At 33.9% G+C, this 18,401-nt stretch overlaps 1 protein-coding gene across 24 annotated transcripts in view; it reads right to left on the bottom strand.

Moving 5' to 3' along the window:
- The window catches only part of mmd (disintegrin and metalloproteinase domain-containing protein mind-meld), a 670,172-nt gene that overhangs the window by 202,991 nt on the left and 448,780 nt on the right, over positions 1-18,401 (bottom strand). For all 24 annotated transcript variants that reach the window (XR_012411845.1, XR_012411847.1, XR_012411846.1 and 21 more), the window contains one exon: positions 10,724-10,780. Coding sequence is in view for 21 of the 24 variants with exons in the window: in XM_073978215.1 (XP_073834316.1) it covers positions 10,724-10,780 (57 nt within the window). In the remaining 3 variants the exon portion in view is untranslated. The remainder of the gene's footprint in view (positions 1-10,723; positions 10,781-18,401) is intronic.

Here is an 18,401-nt window from a genome sequence, read left to right as displayed (position 1 = left end):
CCCTACGGCAAGGGATGCCAAGTTAATAGCTTTCCCGCTACTTGTGGTGACTTTTGACGTACAAAAACCACCAATGCAGTGGCCAGAGCGCACGATAACTCTCGAACGAATCAGCCGATTCGGTCCAAGATTTGTCCTTCGTAATATTTTGTCCAAACTTAGTTAAAGTTAGCACTTTTGCACTTTAGTCCAGTTTAAGGTCAGATAAACTGCCGACACATTCTGATATATTGGTCTAGAACAAACCCGTTCGTTGGTATTGATATGGTTACGAAGTTTTTCGGCAAATCACACACACGCGACCCGAACGCAAAGTAAGAGAGCAAATGTTTCGATTTTTTTACTTCAGTCTTGTACTGAATGTCATGCAAGCAGGTTGATGCCGCTTTATTTGTTTTTTTTTTGGGTACACTGAAAAGATTTTGCAGTTGTAAGCAAATATGTGGAGGGAAGAATTTGAAAATTATTTTTTGTTTTGTATTAATATTTTTAATGACGCAGAATGCCTCGTCTGCAATTCAACAACTGTGAGGTAGAAATCGATGTTGTTTAACAATTTTTATTTTTTATCTAAATTTACCCGCATTTCGTTAATTTTATTTTATTATATTTAAGTTAAGACCCTAACGAAATCGCTATCATTAATTAACTCTTAGCAATCGCAGTTTTAATAAAAGAAACTGAAGTGGATACTTTTGACTGTGATTCACTGTATATTATTTTTATATTTTTTTTATTTGAAAATTTTGCCTTTTTAGGCGAAGATCATTTTTAGTATTATTTTTTTTTTTTAATTTATTGTACAAGTTCCGATACAGGCGTATGGACTTGTAGGGGTTCTAAATCTACAGAGTAGTTTTAGAGCCGAAATTAATTGTTGTCCAAAGACGAACAACAACAACACTTCAATGAATATAGACAACACAACAAGTATTCAGGCGATACTTACGTGTTGCTATTGGGAAACTGGTGGTGTAGGTTAAATGAAACACTTAGTTTATCTTTATAGACGCAGGCGGTCTGAAACTTTGGTTTTATTTTATGGTTTATAATCTTTGCGGCAAAATTGCTGCTTCTGTTCTCAAAGCTTTACAGATGATTGATATGATTGATTTGACGTTTAGAGTATGTGTCATTCCACATGACGTTTGCTTTGCCGCCAATAACTGATAATTGTCGAGGTTCTCAATATCGATAACTTCTAACTGATGATTAGCTCCAAACCTCGACATGCCGGGCCCCTTGCACGGGTGCAAAATATAAATTTAAGACGGTTCCTGTCGACATTCTTATTATTGTTGATGTTGCCGGACCCCATGAATGGCTTCGAGTTGTAAGATTCTTCGCCCACAGGTAATTGAAAAGGGTGTTTTTCTTTCGACCAGTCAGAAGTATGTTTAATGAAAGCGCATTGGGTAGCGATGAATAAAAGTCATACTGCTAGTATATGTTCTAGAACATCGGTAGGTGGGTTGACGCATGGAAGACTCTCAAACGACCGTCAGTATTGAAGCAAGTTCTCATTGTCTGTAAAACTTAAAAACAGAAAAACAGATACCACACTCCATATGGTATATTAATTAAAGTTAAAACCAAAGATTTTATGACACTTTTCTGGCTAAAGTGTAACCATGTAACATGCAGAGTCAGCTCAATTTTTTTTTTTTTTTTGTAAATCAACGATTTTATTACGCTTTTCTGGCTAAAGCGAAACCATTTTCTCTTCATAAGCATTCAATTCTTAAATCGATATTTTAGAGTAATAACTAACCACCTCTAGTGGTTCTTCGCATAATTGAATCAATTACCAATTAAACAATTTTTTTGCATTTTTTGTTTAAAGTGAAATTGGTAATGAGGCACCTCTAGTGTCTCATGAAAGAATTTGTTTTATAGGTAGACATTTTCTTTGAAATTACCACCTCAAGTGGATAATTCCTTCTTTTCATTTCTATCTTTATCATTAATTGTGTTATTTTTTATTAGCCACCATTAGTGACATTTATTGTTTACTGTAGAACCAATATTAAATTGATCTACGAATTTCCGTTGCCTCTTCAATGTTTTCACAATACGCGGATGATTTGCCAAAACCTAACCACCAGTCAATGTTTCAGCGACACAGGATTCTATTTGAATATTTGTTGCTACAAAGGGCAATATGATCTATCTGTCGCAATCTTCAGCGACAGATATCATTCATATACTTCAATGAATCAAGATAATTCTTTTCAAACGTTGGTACATTTCCTCAATGTCACCATATTATTCGTTCATACTTGTACAATCGCCAATGGAACAATTAATATTTTTCCTCTATACACTACATCATTTTCAACATCACTTTCATCATTTTGTTTCAAATTACAAACACAAGTACCAATACAGTCGAATGAACTTGTACTTTGAAATTAAACAATTGATAAACATACATAGTTTCACATCTCAAATTAATACATCATTTCTGTTGTTCAACAATATTCATCTATTGTTTTATGTCTCTTTTTGTTTTGTTTGCCATATTTTTCATATTTCTGTTGTTAGTTATGGGTCCATAGATATACCATCCAAAGATGGAATTTTGAGCTATCATGCTCCCAACTACATTTCTTTTAGTTCCATTTAATATAATGGATGGTATCAAATCACTGCCGATTAACATGTCCACTTGATCTGACTTTAGGAATCCTGGATCGGCAAGTTTCAAGTTATGAACTTCTCTCAAATTTGAAATATTATATGATTTATTTGGAACTGAACTAGTCAAGTTTGGAATGACTACGACATTTGCTTTTATATCGGAGTTACTTTTTTCTCCACACAATGTAATGCTACACATTTCATTACTATGAGCTACCATAGACCCACTAAGTCCACTTATATTAACATTTGATTGAATAGTTTTAATACCAAGTTTGTCTTTGATTTTTCTTGTTACAAAAGATCGTTTAGATCCGGTATCTAACAAAGCCCTTACAGTTAAGCTTTTCCCAGCAGTTTTAATTTTAACCAACGCTGTTGGCAACATAACGTCATCATCACTCATTGATAAATGCGTTTCTGTATTATGAATTTGGACTGCATCATTGGAAGTACATGTCATGTCATCTGTCGTGACATGTGATATAGTTTGTTTATTTGCCTCCGAACGAGGACTTTGAGAAGAACGTGTTGGTGAATTCGTACTCGTTGGAAATTGTGGCACATTCCCAATATGCAACTTCGTATGGTGCTTCTTCTTGCAATATAAGCATCTATGCATACTAAAACATTCTTGTGTTACATGTCCACTTTTAAGACAATTATTACACAAACAATTCTCCTGCGAAAATTCAATTCTTTCATTCACTGACATATTATTAAATCTCACACAGTTCTTTAGTATGTGGTTTTTACCACACATGACACATCCATTAGATAGTGTCGTATGCGCATTTTGATGCGCTGTAAATGCGTATTCAACATTGGTCGGAGGTATTTGTCTTCTAAGACTATCGATTCGCTCAAGAACTCGATGTCTGTTTCTTAGGAAATCTTCCATTTGAGACCATTTGGGTAGCTCTGAATGTGATTCGAGCGATTGTTCCCAAAGGGTCAATGTCTCAATTGGAAGTTTGGTTGAACACAAATAAATTAATATCGGATCCCACTGATCCACTTTTACATTGTGTGTCTTCAAAATAGCTAGACAGTCGCTAACTGTTGATTGAATTCTCTTTATATCTTCACTAGATTCAACCTTTGCTGGCGAAAGATTAAATAAAATGTTCAATTGGTTATCTACCAGAACTCTCAAATTCTCGTATCGCACAGACAAAGCTTCCCACGCTAAGGAAAAATTCTGATCTGATAATGGATAACGATCAACAATTCTCCCAGCTTCACCCTTTGTTTTGTTACGCAAATGGTAAAGTTTTTGCGCTGGCGTAAGTCTGGGATGATTACCATATATGGCCGTAAACATATCTCTAAAAGTTGGCCATTCTTCATAACTTCCGTAGAAGTCTTGAGTGTCACAAGGTGGCACTTTAATACAAATTTCCGACATATCAAAAGCAGCTGAGCTGTGAAATAGTGACGGATTTGTAACTTCGCCTCTAGCGGTATTATTTTGATTTTTGTCTTTTCTATTTTTCAATATTTCTAATAAATTGGCCTTTGTCGTTTGATACATGTCTCTGACGGACTCAAACATCTTTTTGGCTTTCAATTTATATTTTTTATCTTCCTCATCTTCTGTTTCTACAAAAAAGACATATTCAAATGCACTGCGTACGTTGTGCCAATCTTCATCAATTGATTCTGACTTCGTTTCTATCAAAGAATCTGAAAGATCTTTCTCTGGAGTTTTTCCCAGTTTTTTGCACGTTTGAATAAGGCTATCAGTTTCATATTCAAATTTAGCACAGGCTATTGAATCCATTTTGATACTAATATTGATTTATTTTCTGTTTTAATTTATATTATTATTGTATTTATTGAATTGTATTATTTAATGTTTTATAATTTAATTGTTATTATTTATTAATATTATTCTTTTATTTTGTACAATCAAACTTTAACTTTCAATTTATTTATTAAAAATAAATAAATGAAGTTAATTCTGTAGGTTTTTTTTTTTGTTTGACGTAAAAACTTGGGCTTTTTCAATGAAAATTTAAATTTTTTTAAATTTTGTTGAAAAATATATTTTTATTTATTTGAAAATTTGTATGTTATTTGTTAATGTTTTATATGTATGTATATATTTTTTATTAAATTTATTTTATTTTTATATAAAATTATGTGGTTTTTATTATTATATTTTACGGATTCACTAACCGTGCTATATTTGATACGTCACGTCAGGCAACTTTACGTTACGTCGTTTACTACTTTACTTTTCTCAGCACACCAAACGATCGATGTGGCAACAAGTGATAAGTGACAGATTTATCTATACAACATAAACGTATGGCAATACTTGTTTATATGTTGTAAATGAGAAAATGAAAACAAAATAAAACAAAATGATGTGAAAAAGTGATGAGTGAAAATGATTTTTTTTTTTAATAAACAAATTATGTTTTTGTATGTGTTAAATCTGATTAATACACTGACAAATCTGCGATTCTTTCCTTTTATTTCAATTTGCTGTGTTTATTTGTTGACTACTGTGTTTGTGTGTACAACAAAAAATGCAAAAGGCGTCACATTCAGACACAGAATATGGGCAGAATTTCTTAATTTTTTTTTTCAAACAAATTTAAAAATATTTTGTGTTTTTGGCAAATCAGCCGATTCGTTTTAAAGGCTTCGAAGGACCATGTACAAGTTCCGATACAGGCGTATGGACTTGTAGGGGTTCTAAATCTACAGAGTAGTTTTAGAGCCGAAATTAATTGTTGTCCAAAGACGAACAACAACAACACTTCAATGAATATAGACAACACAACAAGTATTCAGGCGATACTTACGTGTTGCTATTGGGAAACTGGTGGTGTAGGTTAAATGAAACACTTAGTTTATCTTTATAGACGCAGGCGGTCTGAAACTTTGGTTTTATTTTATGGTTTATAATCTTTGCGGCAAAATTGCTGCTTCTGTTCTCAAAGCTTTACAGATGATTGATATGATTGATTTGACGTTTAGAGTATGTGTCATTCCACATGACGTTTGCTTTGCCGCCAATAACTGATAATTGTCGAGGTTCTCAATATCGATAACTTCTAACTGATGATTAGCTCCAAACCTCGACATTTATTAATCGAGTTTTTTTATGATCTTAATGCAAATGAAAAAGGAAAGCCGACTATTCGAACCCACACACCCACCACTATGTTTGGCTCTGAACGCTAACACGCCGTGACAACTTTTTTCCTGTGTTTTTCATTTCATACTCAGTATGAAAATCATCACCCTGTTCTGTTCTGTCAGTATAATTTTACCCACACATAAACAATTTAAGCACTCGCTCTTCTTGGTCGGCTATGGTCTAGAACTGTCCGAACATTTAGGATCTCTCTCTCATATACCTCTCGCACTAAAGTTTTTAGTAGGTCACACTATTCACTGTTGCCTTGTCTAAAATCACGTTTGAAAGACTCGAAAACGTTCTTTCCTAATCAAACTGCAGACCATGTTTCGCAGGAATGGATCTTAGTCGACGAATAAGTGTTTGATCTATTTTTCGTGGTTCTTTTCAACAATTTTGGGTATAGTGATGATTTGGTTTATGGCAGACTTGTTAGGTCGCAAATCGCATTGTTATGGCCTGCTTTTTCCGTTTATCATACGTTTTACCCCACACACAGTACGCTCGACAGCATATAGCGATGAGACTTATGCCTCTGTATGTAGGACATAGCCGATAGAGGTTCGAATAATTGTTTATGCGTTGCTGCATCCAAATGTTGCTTATAACTGATGTTGCTATAACCGGTCTTGAGTAGTTTGGCTGGCAGTCCATCGGCTTTTCCTGCCTTGACGGATTTGAAACGCTGAATAGATAGTCCTTTGGGATTGTCTCCGGGGCATCATCGTCCTCGCCGATATTTGTTACCAGAAGCTTATACAAATGTTCTTTCCAGATTCTAAGTACGTTTTATGTGCCACTGTGCCAGATTCACTTCAGCACCATGGCCATCAGTCTGGCGCTTTACCCTAGAATTTTTAGAATTTCGGAATTCATTCTGACTCCTTAACAGCTCGAGTTCCGATACGATTGCGGACCTATGATAAGTACCATATAATCGATTCCAAAATTGACCTTATAACCAAAAACGACGAATTCCATACAATAAATATGTATTGAAGTAATTTTTCCAGCAACATGTATTTCCGATTCCAGAACACAATCAATAAATGTACTAATTGATTAAATCTTTACATGTAAATGTGAAATTATTGTCAGTTTAACACAAGATCTTGCCATTTTCAATTTCAATTTCCTTGCCTAACAAGAGAAACCTTGAATTTTTGTAAATTTGTTGTGGCAGTGTGTGTCTGTGTGTGTGAATAGACAAATTTATTACATTTGATTTCCATTTCATTACTTATGATGATGCTGATGATAATAACGATAATAATAATGATGCAATATTGCCATCCAAACTAAGACAAATTTGAGTAGGCTTAAGGTTTTAATAGGGTTTGTGGTGAAGCTATGTGTGCACGTGCCTGTGTGTGTTTGGGTATCGTATGTTTGTCGCTCTGTACACAGGTGAAGTACGGAAGCGAACGATACCCACAACCAAACTCAAGTGCACACCAATATTATTCAAATACATATTTTAAATTCAGATTGTCAATTTTGATGGGGTGTGTGTTATTTATAATTTGTCAAGCAATTCAGAAACATCTTTATTCAAAATAGATTCTAAATTGATTTTTTCGGGTATCGCAACAAATCTTCATTAGTTGTCTGAAGGAAAAATTGTAAAGGACTTCTATAAACAGCATAATGGAAAAGAAGAATGTATTTTGAAAGTATTTATTGAAGTAGAAATGGGGATTTTGAGTTCGAGTTGTCAATTGTTTATGAATATGTCACCAGCTATTTGGGATTTTGAAAGTTTAGGCTGTTCTGATAAATGTAATCTCATAAATTCTTCTGATTATTATGTGTTTTTACAAGTTGTACAAACATTAAAACACTTGTTGACTGTAAACATTATCTCAAGTCAACAAAGAGACTTACATCCATCAATTCATTCACCTGCAACAATGTTACACATTTAAGTATCCAATGTATTATAAATATGTTGTTGATTTTCAACATCCATCCTCCCTATGAACAAAAATTGAAAGAAAACAAGACGTATAGAGTTAGCAATCAAAATTCTTCCGAAAGTGTTTGCAGCTTTTAAAATATTCCATGTGGTTAGAGTTGAAACCACGTGTGCAGTTGTTATCTTGAATCTGAATATAATAATAATGATGATGATGAATATGATAAAATTCTAATTATGTTTGAAATTCATTTGAATTTTAACAAAACAATAACATAACTAAGAACAACATGTTGTATATTCATGAAAAAGTTTTCCAGAGTGCTTGGCATGATATATTTATGAAAAATATACCCACAATACCACACAAACCACAGTAATAGGTATACACTTGATTAATTGCTTAAATAAAATCTTGTAACATCTTTCTAAATTCAACCCTTAAGAATAAAAAATTATCTTGACTTGCAATTTTACGAAACCCTGCAAGATTGTAAACCCCTTTCTTGGTTAATAAAACATAGAAAGGAACTTATTTTCATATGGTGTTATATGTATGTGTACCCAAAATGTCGCTTGGGTACATAACTTAATTTCCGGAAGACCTAAATTAAAACAAATCTACTGGGATTTGATGTGGGGTAAAACATTGTCAGTCTCCGACTGTACACATTACATTACATATACATTGACCAATCTTAGTTATCCTTGTTGGCATCTAAAGATTTTTTCTTTATTTTTTGTCCAAATATGTGTGTATTTGAATGACCTTTTGGTCCCACATACTTATGTACATGTGACCACAATAACAGTATCTGGTCAAATTATTACTTCTCATATTATCTAGCAAGCATCAAATTATGCGACCGGTTTCGCACGTCAGCCATATCGGGGGTGGAAGTGGCTTCTCTGGCAACGCTTCCAATTTTTTTAACATAATTTTTTATTAATTTTTTTGAAATAGTTCCCTATTGGTAACCTTCATTAAGTTTCTTCCCTAATTCATACCCATGATACTGTAACAAAGTTACAAGTACTGCATTAAATGAAGATTTTAGTAGTGGTAGACTAATACCATACCTGTATACTTTATTATCTCTCACTGGTCAGGATGACATTGTTTATTTATATACACAACAATATGCCTTTACTAAGAAAAGTCCCTTCCCCTTGGTCTACCTTTTTGTCAGTTCATCTTGTGTAAAATAAGATTTTTTTCAAGTCCACTCTGACCGACCCGTGTTGTATGTCATGTCGTTTTTAGTTGTTGTTGTTATCTCAATCCTCATTATTTTGTGTGTAGGGTTGTTTCTTAAAATTTTAACTTGGTTTCAGGTTAAGTGTAGCCAACAAATGTGGGTTACTTAATTTTGTATGCGCTCATGATGTTGTTGGTTAAAATAGCCCGAAGTTATGTTTGTCATTCACTTCACCCTAATAACTTTGAACACAATAGTCCATGATGGTGTGGCCAACTAGTCAAAGCTATCAGCACGCTTTAGCATAGAATTTAGAATTTCATAAGTAACAGACATAATGAATGTTGAGAGATATTTTTGAAATTTAAGTAATTTCTGGGGAAAGTACAAAGGGAATAAACTGTAATTACCCTGTAGGAAGCCTGGGGTCAATTGCCGACATGTCACCTCTTTGTCTACTATTATGGTGACTTTGTCAACGTTGTAAATAATTGTTAATTTACTTTATTTTCATGAATAAAATATACAATTTAACTGTTTGAACAGTTCATTGTCTTATAGTACTGGATTTCAAATGTCAATGCATTGCTTATACGTCAAATAAAACCTCTTCATATATCCAATGGATTTTATTGAAATTCATTGGATTTCGTTAATATAAACATACTATAATGTATGTGGATTTTAAATCAACTAAAATCTTCAAATAGACCAAAAAACCTAGTAGTGAAACTCTGATATAAATGTCTCAATGTGGTCCTTCATGAACTATTGACTCACTTCATCCAATGTCTATACTGACTTACAACCTCCAATGTCAACACATGGTCCCTCAGCAACTACTGACATACTAGTTCCAATGCCACTAGTGACTTTCGAATGACACGTTCAAACAATTTCTCGGACAGAATTCGTTTCTTTCCGAAATATTTAAATTTTATTTTGGCAAAAAGTATCCCAAACAGTTTTATCACTACTATTTCTACGGTTTCTACAGTAGTTAGTAAAAAATTTGAAATGATTGTGGTAATTTTTGGAATGTACAGCAAAGGGAGATATGATTAAAAAATATTTGACAGTCTTGAAGCTGAATTTAGCATCATCCTCTAACTAACCACCCCCACACTCGCTCACAATATATATTTAATAAATAGTGTTTACTTATGCGTCTGACAAATGATGTGGACTCTGGCTAATGATATTTGGTGAAAATCGTACGGTCGGATAATGTAGGTAACCAGTGGTCGACAACCACACAATGATAATCTCCTACACGTTTGACAATATCCCATTGTGTTGAGTGGCATTTGATGGTAAACAATGTAAATGTTTTGAAATTATTCATGCGCATGACTTTGACGCCAACATTATTAATAAAATAAATTGTTGGGAATTATCATGGAGTGTAATGAAGAGTAGTCCTGCATTGGTCAAAGGACCACAAAAAGGGATTTAAGTACTACCACATACATATGTAAATATACTAACTATATGGCCATCATATATGGCACAGCAGTGAAATAAATTAATTTTTTGCCATAGTACAAAAACAACGAATTGCAATAACACCAACAAGGGATACATTATTGTGGGATTGTATTCTTCCTCGGACAAACAAAAAGGGTCAGACGACCAAAACATAAATTAGTTCCCAGTTACTAAATAGTCAAACTTTAATTAGTTGTTTAGTTAAGTTTATAATTAATTTACGGAAATTAGTTTGTTTCATGTAAAACCATATTTCCGAGGTCGATGTGGAATGCTTTCTATTACTCGTAGCATAAAATATTGACAAACCGAATTTTTTAAACATACCTTTGTTCTTCCTCTGCTAAAGCCACCATCATCATGAGGACGTGGTCGTTGTCCAGGCTGTAAGAAAAATAATTTTGTATTTATATATTAAATGTGCATAATCAACTTATATTTATACACATAGAAGAACAGTTTATAATTACTTTAAAAGATTTATATAAAACTATTATATACATACAACATATTAAGTTGATGAAATTTGATCTATTATCTAAATGAAATACTATACAAAATCTATGTTAATAATGTGGATTTTTAAAACTCAAAATTAATTTCCGGAAAGGAATAACAATAATATAGTTAATATACATTATAATATTAACATTTATGTACGTTATACCTATTATTGTACAATTAATTGCCTGCACTATTGGAGAAAAACTTCGTTTTTTGTTTTGAATTAATTTTAGAATGAGCGCCAATATGTCTTGATAATATTTTCAATTATGTGGATTCAAATCCCAGCACGGCTCAAGATGTTTTTTATTTGTAATTTTGTCTATTAGGGCAATGATAATTTTAATATTAATTTTTATTAATTTCTTGTTGGAGTTGATCAAATTTAATAAGGTGCTTGCGATATCAGTTCACAACTTTCTTCCAGACGATCTATTTGACTCCCCAAGAAATATACACTTCCTTAATTTTCCTCCTCAAACCAATTTCTCCGAATACAATCCGTCACTTAAAATTATATTATTTTTTCGGTCGTGATGCTCTCATGGGGTTAATGTCTTCGTAAGTTTGTATAATCTTAGATATTGTCAGAGATACTTTCCTGGATTAGATTAGTAAATAAGAGGAGACAGAAGGATTTATTTATTAGTCTAATGCAGTAAACAAAAAAATAAAAAAAAATATCTAATGCAGAAAAGTGGGTGCTGCCGTGGTGTAATGGTATACACACCTGGCTTGCATCCTGAAGGTCGTGGGTTCGATTCCCAGGCCAGGCAAAGATAAACATTTTCAACGATGTTTGTGGAACAATTATATATACGCAGGAAAGTACCCCGAAGGATCTCTAAGATTATGCAAACTTACAAATTTACAGCATTTAAAAATCCTTAAACCACCTAATCGTCTATAATTCTTCTTTTGTAAAAAACTGGTTTGCATCAGTCACTTAGTTGATGCCGGTAGGGATTTTTAGAGGTTTTGGGCCATTCTAATAAAACAAGTACGATGCAAGAAATTTGAAAACCATACGGGATATATCTTAAAACTGCACTTTTGGGAATTTTTTGGAAATTTTGTGTGGGTGGTACCCGAAGGAGTAAACCTATTTAGTCCATTTCGAATTTGATGTATGCCTAAAAAGTATTAAGAGGAAAACATTTTGGACCAAATCGTTTGATTCGTTTGAGGGGAGGTACTGGAAGGGATTTTGGACAACATATTACGAGTTGCAAATCTTGGACAAAATCGATTGATTAAAAAACAAGACTTAAGGTAGAGACACATAAGCGGCAAGCATTCTTGCTTAAGGCCATTTTTCATACATACATTTTTTCAAGAAAACTTTTGTGGTCTTATATAGAACATAAACATCTAGTCCTTCGTCGATCAGTTTTTTTTAATATTAGGTTTTACGGAAATGGTAGACTGTAAAATCAAAATTTAAATTTTTGGCTTAAAAAACTGACGGTTTTTGGTTATTGAGCGGGCAAAAATATTTTTAAAAATAAAAACGATCAAAGAAGGCCTAAATTTGGATGTCCTTGATAAGCGCACAACAATAATTGACAATGGGTTCATTACGTTTCAAGCTAGAGTTGGCACCGATTTTCTGGAATTTACAAGTGGAGGTCTCCCCTTAAGGGTTTACCCCCACTTGACCGCCACTTTTTGGCTTTTTATACCCTCCACCATAGGATGGGGGTATATTAAGTTTGTCATTCCGTTTGTAACTACTCGAAATAATCATTGTAGACCCCATAAACTATAGATATTCTTGATCAGCGTGCAATTCTACATGGATATAGCCATGTCTGTCCGTCTGTCCGTCTGTGGAAATCACTCTAGCGTCCGAACGGATTGACGTAGGTTGATGAAATTTTGGGAAAATATGTTATATTTACGTAGGACTTTTGGTATTGAAAGCGGGCTATGTAGGTCCACGCTTTCGTATAGCCCCCATACAAAATGACGCGTGACGCGTCGTCGTTTTAAGGCATTTTTAAGATATTTGTCCCATTTTACCACCGAATTGGTTGTAAGTTGATATTTTGTGTTTCCAGAGGCCAAAAAACATTCCTACTAAAGTTGGTTTATATAGGTCCACGTTTTGGTATAGCTCCTATATAACGCCTATATAAAGTACGCGCCATTTTAATATATGTGAACGTATTAGTCCCATTTGACAACAGAATCGGTTGTAACTTTGTATTTTGTGTTTCCAGAGCCTAGGAAACATTTCTAATATAAAATGTTTATACAGGTCCACGTTTTGATATAGCCCCCATAGGACGATATCTCCCGATTTTCGGTATTTTGTAGGTTTTAGCCACATTATCACACCGAGATGGCTGAAATTTGGTATTTAGTCTTCGTTGGGGGTATACAACTTTTCCCCAGGTATGGGTCCACCCCATCATATATCCCACATAGAACGGTACCTTCCGATTTTCGGTATTTTGGCTGAGATTTGTGGTGGAGGGTATAAAAAGTTCGGCCCGACCGAACTTAATGCTTTTCTTACTTGTTTTGAATTAAAAGAAGCATAGAAACTATAAACGCGTATTTCTCGAAGTAGGTGACCATTATAGCTCGATCATCGTATATTTTTTATGTACATCAAAAGCATGTACATAAACGAGAATTTTTTGTTTAAGTTCGTGACCATTGCTAAACATTCAAATATTGACTTTGAGAATCCACTCCTGTTTAAATTAATTTCGAAGAATTAACTCCTTTAAACACAGTGCACCGTGGTTGGACAAAATCGAAAAATTGATGCCGACAAATTTGATTGCGATTGAAATAAATATTCTCTAAACACATTAAATTTTTAATATCCAGTATTATTCATGCGAATTTACAGCGGTAATATGTCATGTTAAGTCGAAGAAATTGAGATTTGTATGTTGTGCCTTCAAAATGAAAAATAGAAATAGATAGAGCGTATGAGTGAATTTATAAAAAAAATTAAATGGTAAATATACAATATCAGTAAGGGCAAGTCAATATTTTTCTTAATTACAACTGCCCCCACCTGCCCCTTATACCACGCCTGTAAAATCGCAAAAATTCCGAAAATCGTGAGCAACGTTTATATGGGAGCTATACCTAAACATGGACTCATATTGAAACATTTTTGCAAGGAGATATGTTGTTTCTTCATAACTCAAAATGCAAAATCACAGCCAAATCGGTTGGAAAATTTGGCTAAAATTGCCTAAATACTGAATATCGGGAGGTACGTTTATATGGGAGCTATACCTAAACTTAGACATATGTTGAACATTTTTTGCAAGGAGGTATGGTGTTCCCTCCGAAGTCAAAATAAAAAATTACAGCCAAGTCGGTTGGAAAATCTGTCTAAAATCGTCAAAATACCGAATATCGGGAGGTACGTTTATATAGGACCTATATCTACAGTTTGACTTATACTGAATGTTTGTTGCAAGGAGGTATGTTGTTTCCTCAGAAAACAAAATGCAAAATACAGCCAAATCGATTGGAAAATTTGGCTAAAATCGGTACCTTTATATAGGGGCTACACCCAAATGTGGACCTACATCCATTTAAAATGTTTTTCTCTCTTTTAGGCTTGTTATAAAACTATGTTTAAAATTTCGAGACGGTAGCTCGATTAGAATTATTTTTGACACTCCTTTCCATACAATTGGGACCACTGTGTAGTGCTTCGAAGCCGGTCATTTGCCACAAAATTATGCAATAGTTTCCAAAAAAAATTGTAGAAAGTTATCAAGAGGTGTTAAAAACTAGTAGCTTTTTTGAAAAAAATCATAAAAAATAAGGTTTTGGCTGCACTACTGGGGGAAACCGCTTTAAGCAGAAAGTGACCTTCATTCCTTTTACACGGAATGACTTAAGCAAATATGCCGATCCGCCTCAGGACGCCAATGTCAGCTTTGGTTTTTAATTTCTCCAATTGAGGTCCCATGCTTTCGGCTTTGAAATTTTTATCACAATTTACGATTGGGGTTACGATTACAAAGGCTTAACTCTTACGGGGGAAGCGTCTAATTATCAGGTTAAACTTTTACCAAAATGTTGATTTAAATAAAGAAGGAAAGTCCCAACCAATTTGTCACCTGTAGATTTTCTTTTCAACAGTAGTTTTTTCTAATAATAGCAGGCTTTTCTGGTGTCCGCCTGTTTATGACTCCAGTTATTTACATTATGAAATGTTTGTGCCCAAATAATAATAGAATTAATATTATTTGATTATAGTAAAATAGATTTGTGCTACAATACTTATTGTACTTTTCTCAACATTGTTATCTCCCCAAAAAAATATAACTGTTTCATATTATCTGTCATGACAAAAATATATATTTTTGTCATCAAAAAGCCCATAAATGTAAAAGTGATATACATGCAATACCCATTCAAATAAAATGTGTCAATAAAGCGAATACATATTTGCCAATAAAGCTAAAGATAACTTCAAACTAATAATACCTGAATTCATTGCAATAAATAGAAAATACACATATCTCCCGCCCCAAACGACGGATTGCGGTCACCAAGGTAGCCATGAATAAAAAAAAAACATTAACGATTATTATTCGGTTAAATTTCCCAAACGGGATATATTTTATGTGAGGCCATTCTATTGACATTGGTTTCGGTATGGTTATGGGAATTCTCTTCATCCGTTATCCTTATAACTTTTACTTTGCACAAAGCATCACAAAAAATGCAATAAAAATAGCAACAGCAATAATTGGGGTAAGCAAAACCAAAAATGAATTGAATCATTTTGACCAAATGTGTGTGGCTTTGAATGTCGTGTAGTAATGGTAAGCTGGAAGCTGAAAGGGAATAAGTGAACAAATAAACCAACAAACGATTATGTTGGCAGAAGAATGTTGTAAATCAATTTTGCTAATAAATCTTTTTTGTGTACATTTCCGGAGAAAATATTTTTCGTTCTTCTTCTTCTTTTTGTTTGGAATACAGAGGGAGAGTGAGGAGCACAGACTTACATGAGTTAATTTTCTTTATATGCTTTGAAGCCTTGAGCTTAGTTTGTAGCTATAAATTCTCCATACACTCAAAGAAAGCATTAGGATTGTTAATGGCCATTTTTAATATATAATAATTTATTTTTTTAAAGTAGAAAACACAAAGAGTAGTGTTAACGTGAAGATGACTGGATTATAAAATGGGATATATCCCAGTGGTCAGAAAACTGCTCTAAGAAAAATTTGTCACATACAGTGGTGGCCAAAACTAAAGCACCCCGTCAGTACATTTATTTGAATTGTAATTTTTTAAAGAAAACTAAATTGTACTTTTTTGTATTTATACCCTACACCACTATGTGGTAAGGGGTATTATGTGTTAGTGCATTTGTATGTAACATACAAAAGGAAGCGAGATAGACCCATAGTTCCTTCTAGGGATATACATAGAATCACTTTCTGAGTCGATTTATGCATGTCCGTCCGTCCGTCCGTTCGCAACATACAGGTCGCATTTGTTGACCGATTTCGCTGAAAATTGGGGAATACCATTTTTTTAGCCGTCGGTAGATCAAGTTCGAAGATGGGCTATATCGGTCCAAGTTTTGGTATAGCCCCCATATAACGGTACCTCCCGATTTAAGGTATTTTAAGGATCTTAGCCGCATTTGTTGCCCAAACAGGCTGAAATTTTACATTTGAGGTTCCCAATGGCCGCAAAATTGCTCCACTAAAAATTGTCAAGATAGGTCCACGGTTCGGTATAGTCCCCATATAACGATACCTCCCGATTTACGGTATTTTGACGCTTTTAGCTACATTTTCAGACCGATTTAGCTACAATTTGACATTTGGAGTTCTTCAGTATCAATAAACTTATATAACAAAAGTTGTGGACATAGGTCCACGTTTTGGTATAGCCCCCATATAACGTTACCCCCCGATTTACGGTATTTTGACGTTTTTAGCTACATTTTCAGACCGATTTAGCTATAATTTGACATTTAGGGTTCTTAAGTGTCAATAAACATATATAACAAAACTCGTGGACATAGGGCCACGTTTTGGTATAGCCCCCATATAACGGCACCCCCGATTTACGGTATTTTGACATTTTAAGTCCCATTTCTAGACCGAATTAGCTATAATATTACCGATTTTCGGTATTTTGAGGATTCTAGCTAAAATTTTTAACCGAATTAGGAGTCATTTGACATTAAAGGCTACCATCAAAAACTGTCAACATAGGCCCATGTTTTATTACAACCCCTATATAACGGTACCTCCCAATTTCTAGCCCACCAAAAATTGTCAATATACATAGTTAGATATAGGCACCATAAAAAGGACCTTCCGAATGAAGCATTTTATGTACATTATCTGACATTTTAACGTACCCACTTAAAGTTGGGGACAGGAATGAAAACCAATTATTCCATTTTAGTTCAGAATATTTTATGGTGGAGGGTATAAAAAGTTCGGCCCGGCTGAACTTAATGCTTTTTTACTTGTTTTCTTTTTAATTATATCTTTATTATTGGAAAATGCGAACACAAGGAAGTCAGAATTTAATAAACAAAATTAAAATTCAAAAAAAACATTTAAGGTTGCAATTAAGCGGACAAAACTAAAGCACCCCCAATTCGAGGTACAACAAAAACTATTAATATCAATATTTCGTCGCGTATCCTTCTGGATGACACAAGCAGCTCATTTATGCATAAAGGATAGTAAATTATTAATTATTGCAGGCTATATTGCTTCCCAGGCTATTTTTCTTTGGTTTTGCAATTTTTTTCGGTTGATTTTTGAGTTAACAGTCTTCCACAAGTCCCAATCGAGAGCAAAGATCGGGTGATTTGACAGGCCAATGCAGAACCTCTGTCGAATTGTTTTGGAATCAATCCCTTACCATTTTCGATATATGTTTTGGTTCGTTATCTTCCTGGAATGTCCATCAAAGTGGAATCTCTTCTTTAGCATAAGGCAACATCACGTCTTTTAATATATTTCGATACTTGAAACGATCCATAATTCAATTAATTTTATGAATTGGTCCAATTCCTTGCCCCGAAATTAATCCCAGACCACTATGTTCCGCCTCCATGTTTTACAGTGCCCTTACAATATCTAGGATTTAACCGTTGCCCATTTGATCTAGCCTTATGGCCTTTCGAATACTTTAAAATCAACTTAGATTCATCAGAAAACAGCACAGTTTTGGATACTCCAGTTCAGATGGGTCTTGTCGTATTCAGGTCTGGCTTTTTAATTTTTTGACGATATGAAAGGTTTTTTTGCTGGTCGTCGACTGAATAAGCCGGCTGATACCACTCTTCTGCGAATCGTTCTTTTGCTAATTTTTAATTCTAAGCTATGTTGTATTTGACAAGAAGATGCTGCAGAATAATTTTTGGATGAATATGAACAACATTGGCTGATGTTTTGGTATAGCCCCTTTTATAGCGCTACCTCCTGATTTTCGGTATTTTGATGATTTAAGCCACATTTTCATACTAAACAAG

The sequence above is a fragment of the Musca autumnalis genome, unplaced genomic scaffold (genome assembly GCF_047663935.1).
Source record: "Musca autumnalis isolate F117 unplaced genomic scaffold, ASM4766393v1 scaffold_3, whole genome shotgun sequence".
Classification (NCBI taxonomy): domain Eukaryota; kingdom Metazoa; phylum Arthropoda; class Insecta; order Diptera; family Muscidae; genus Musca; species Musca autumnalis.
This window is presented reverse-complemented; position numbering and strand designations above follow the sequence as displayed.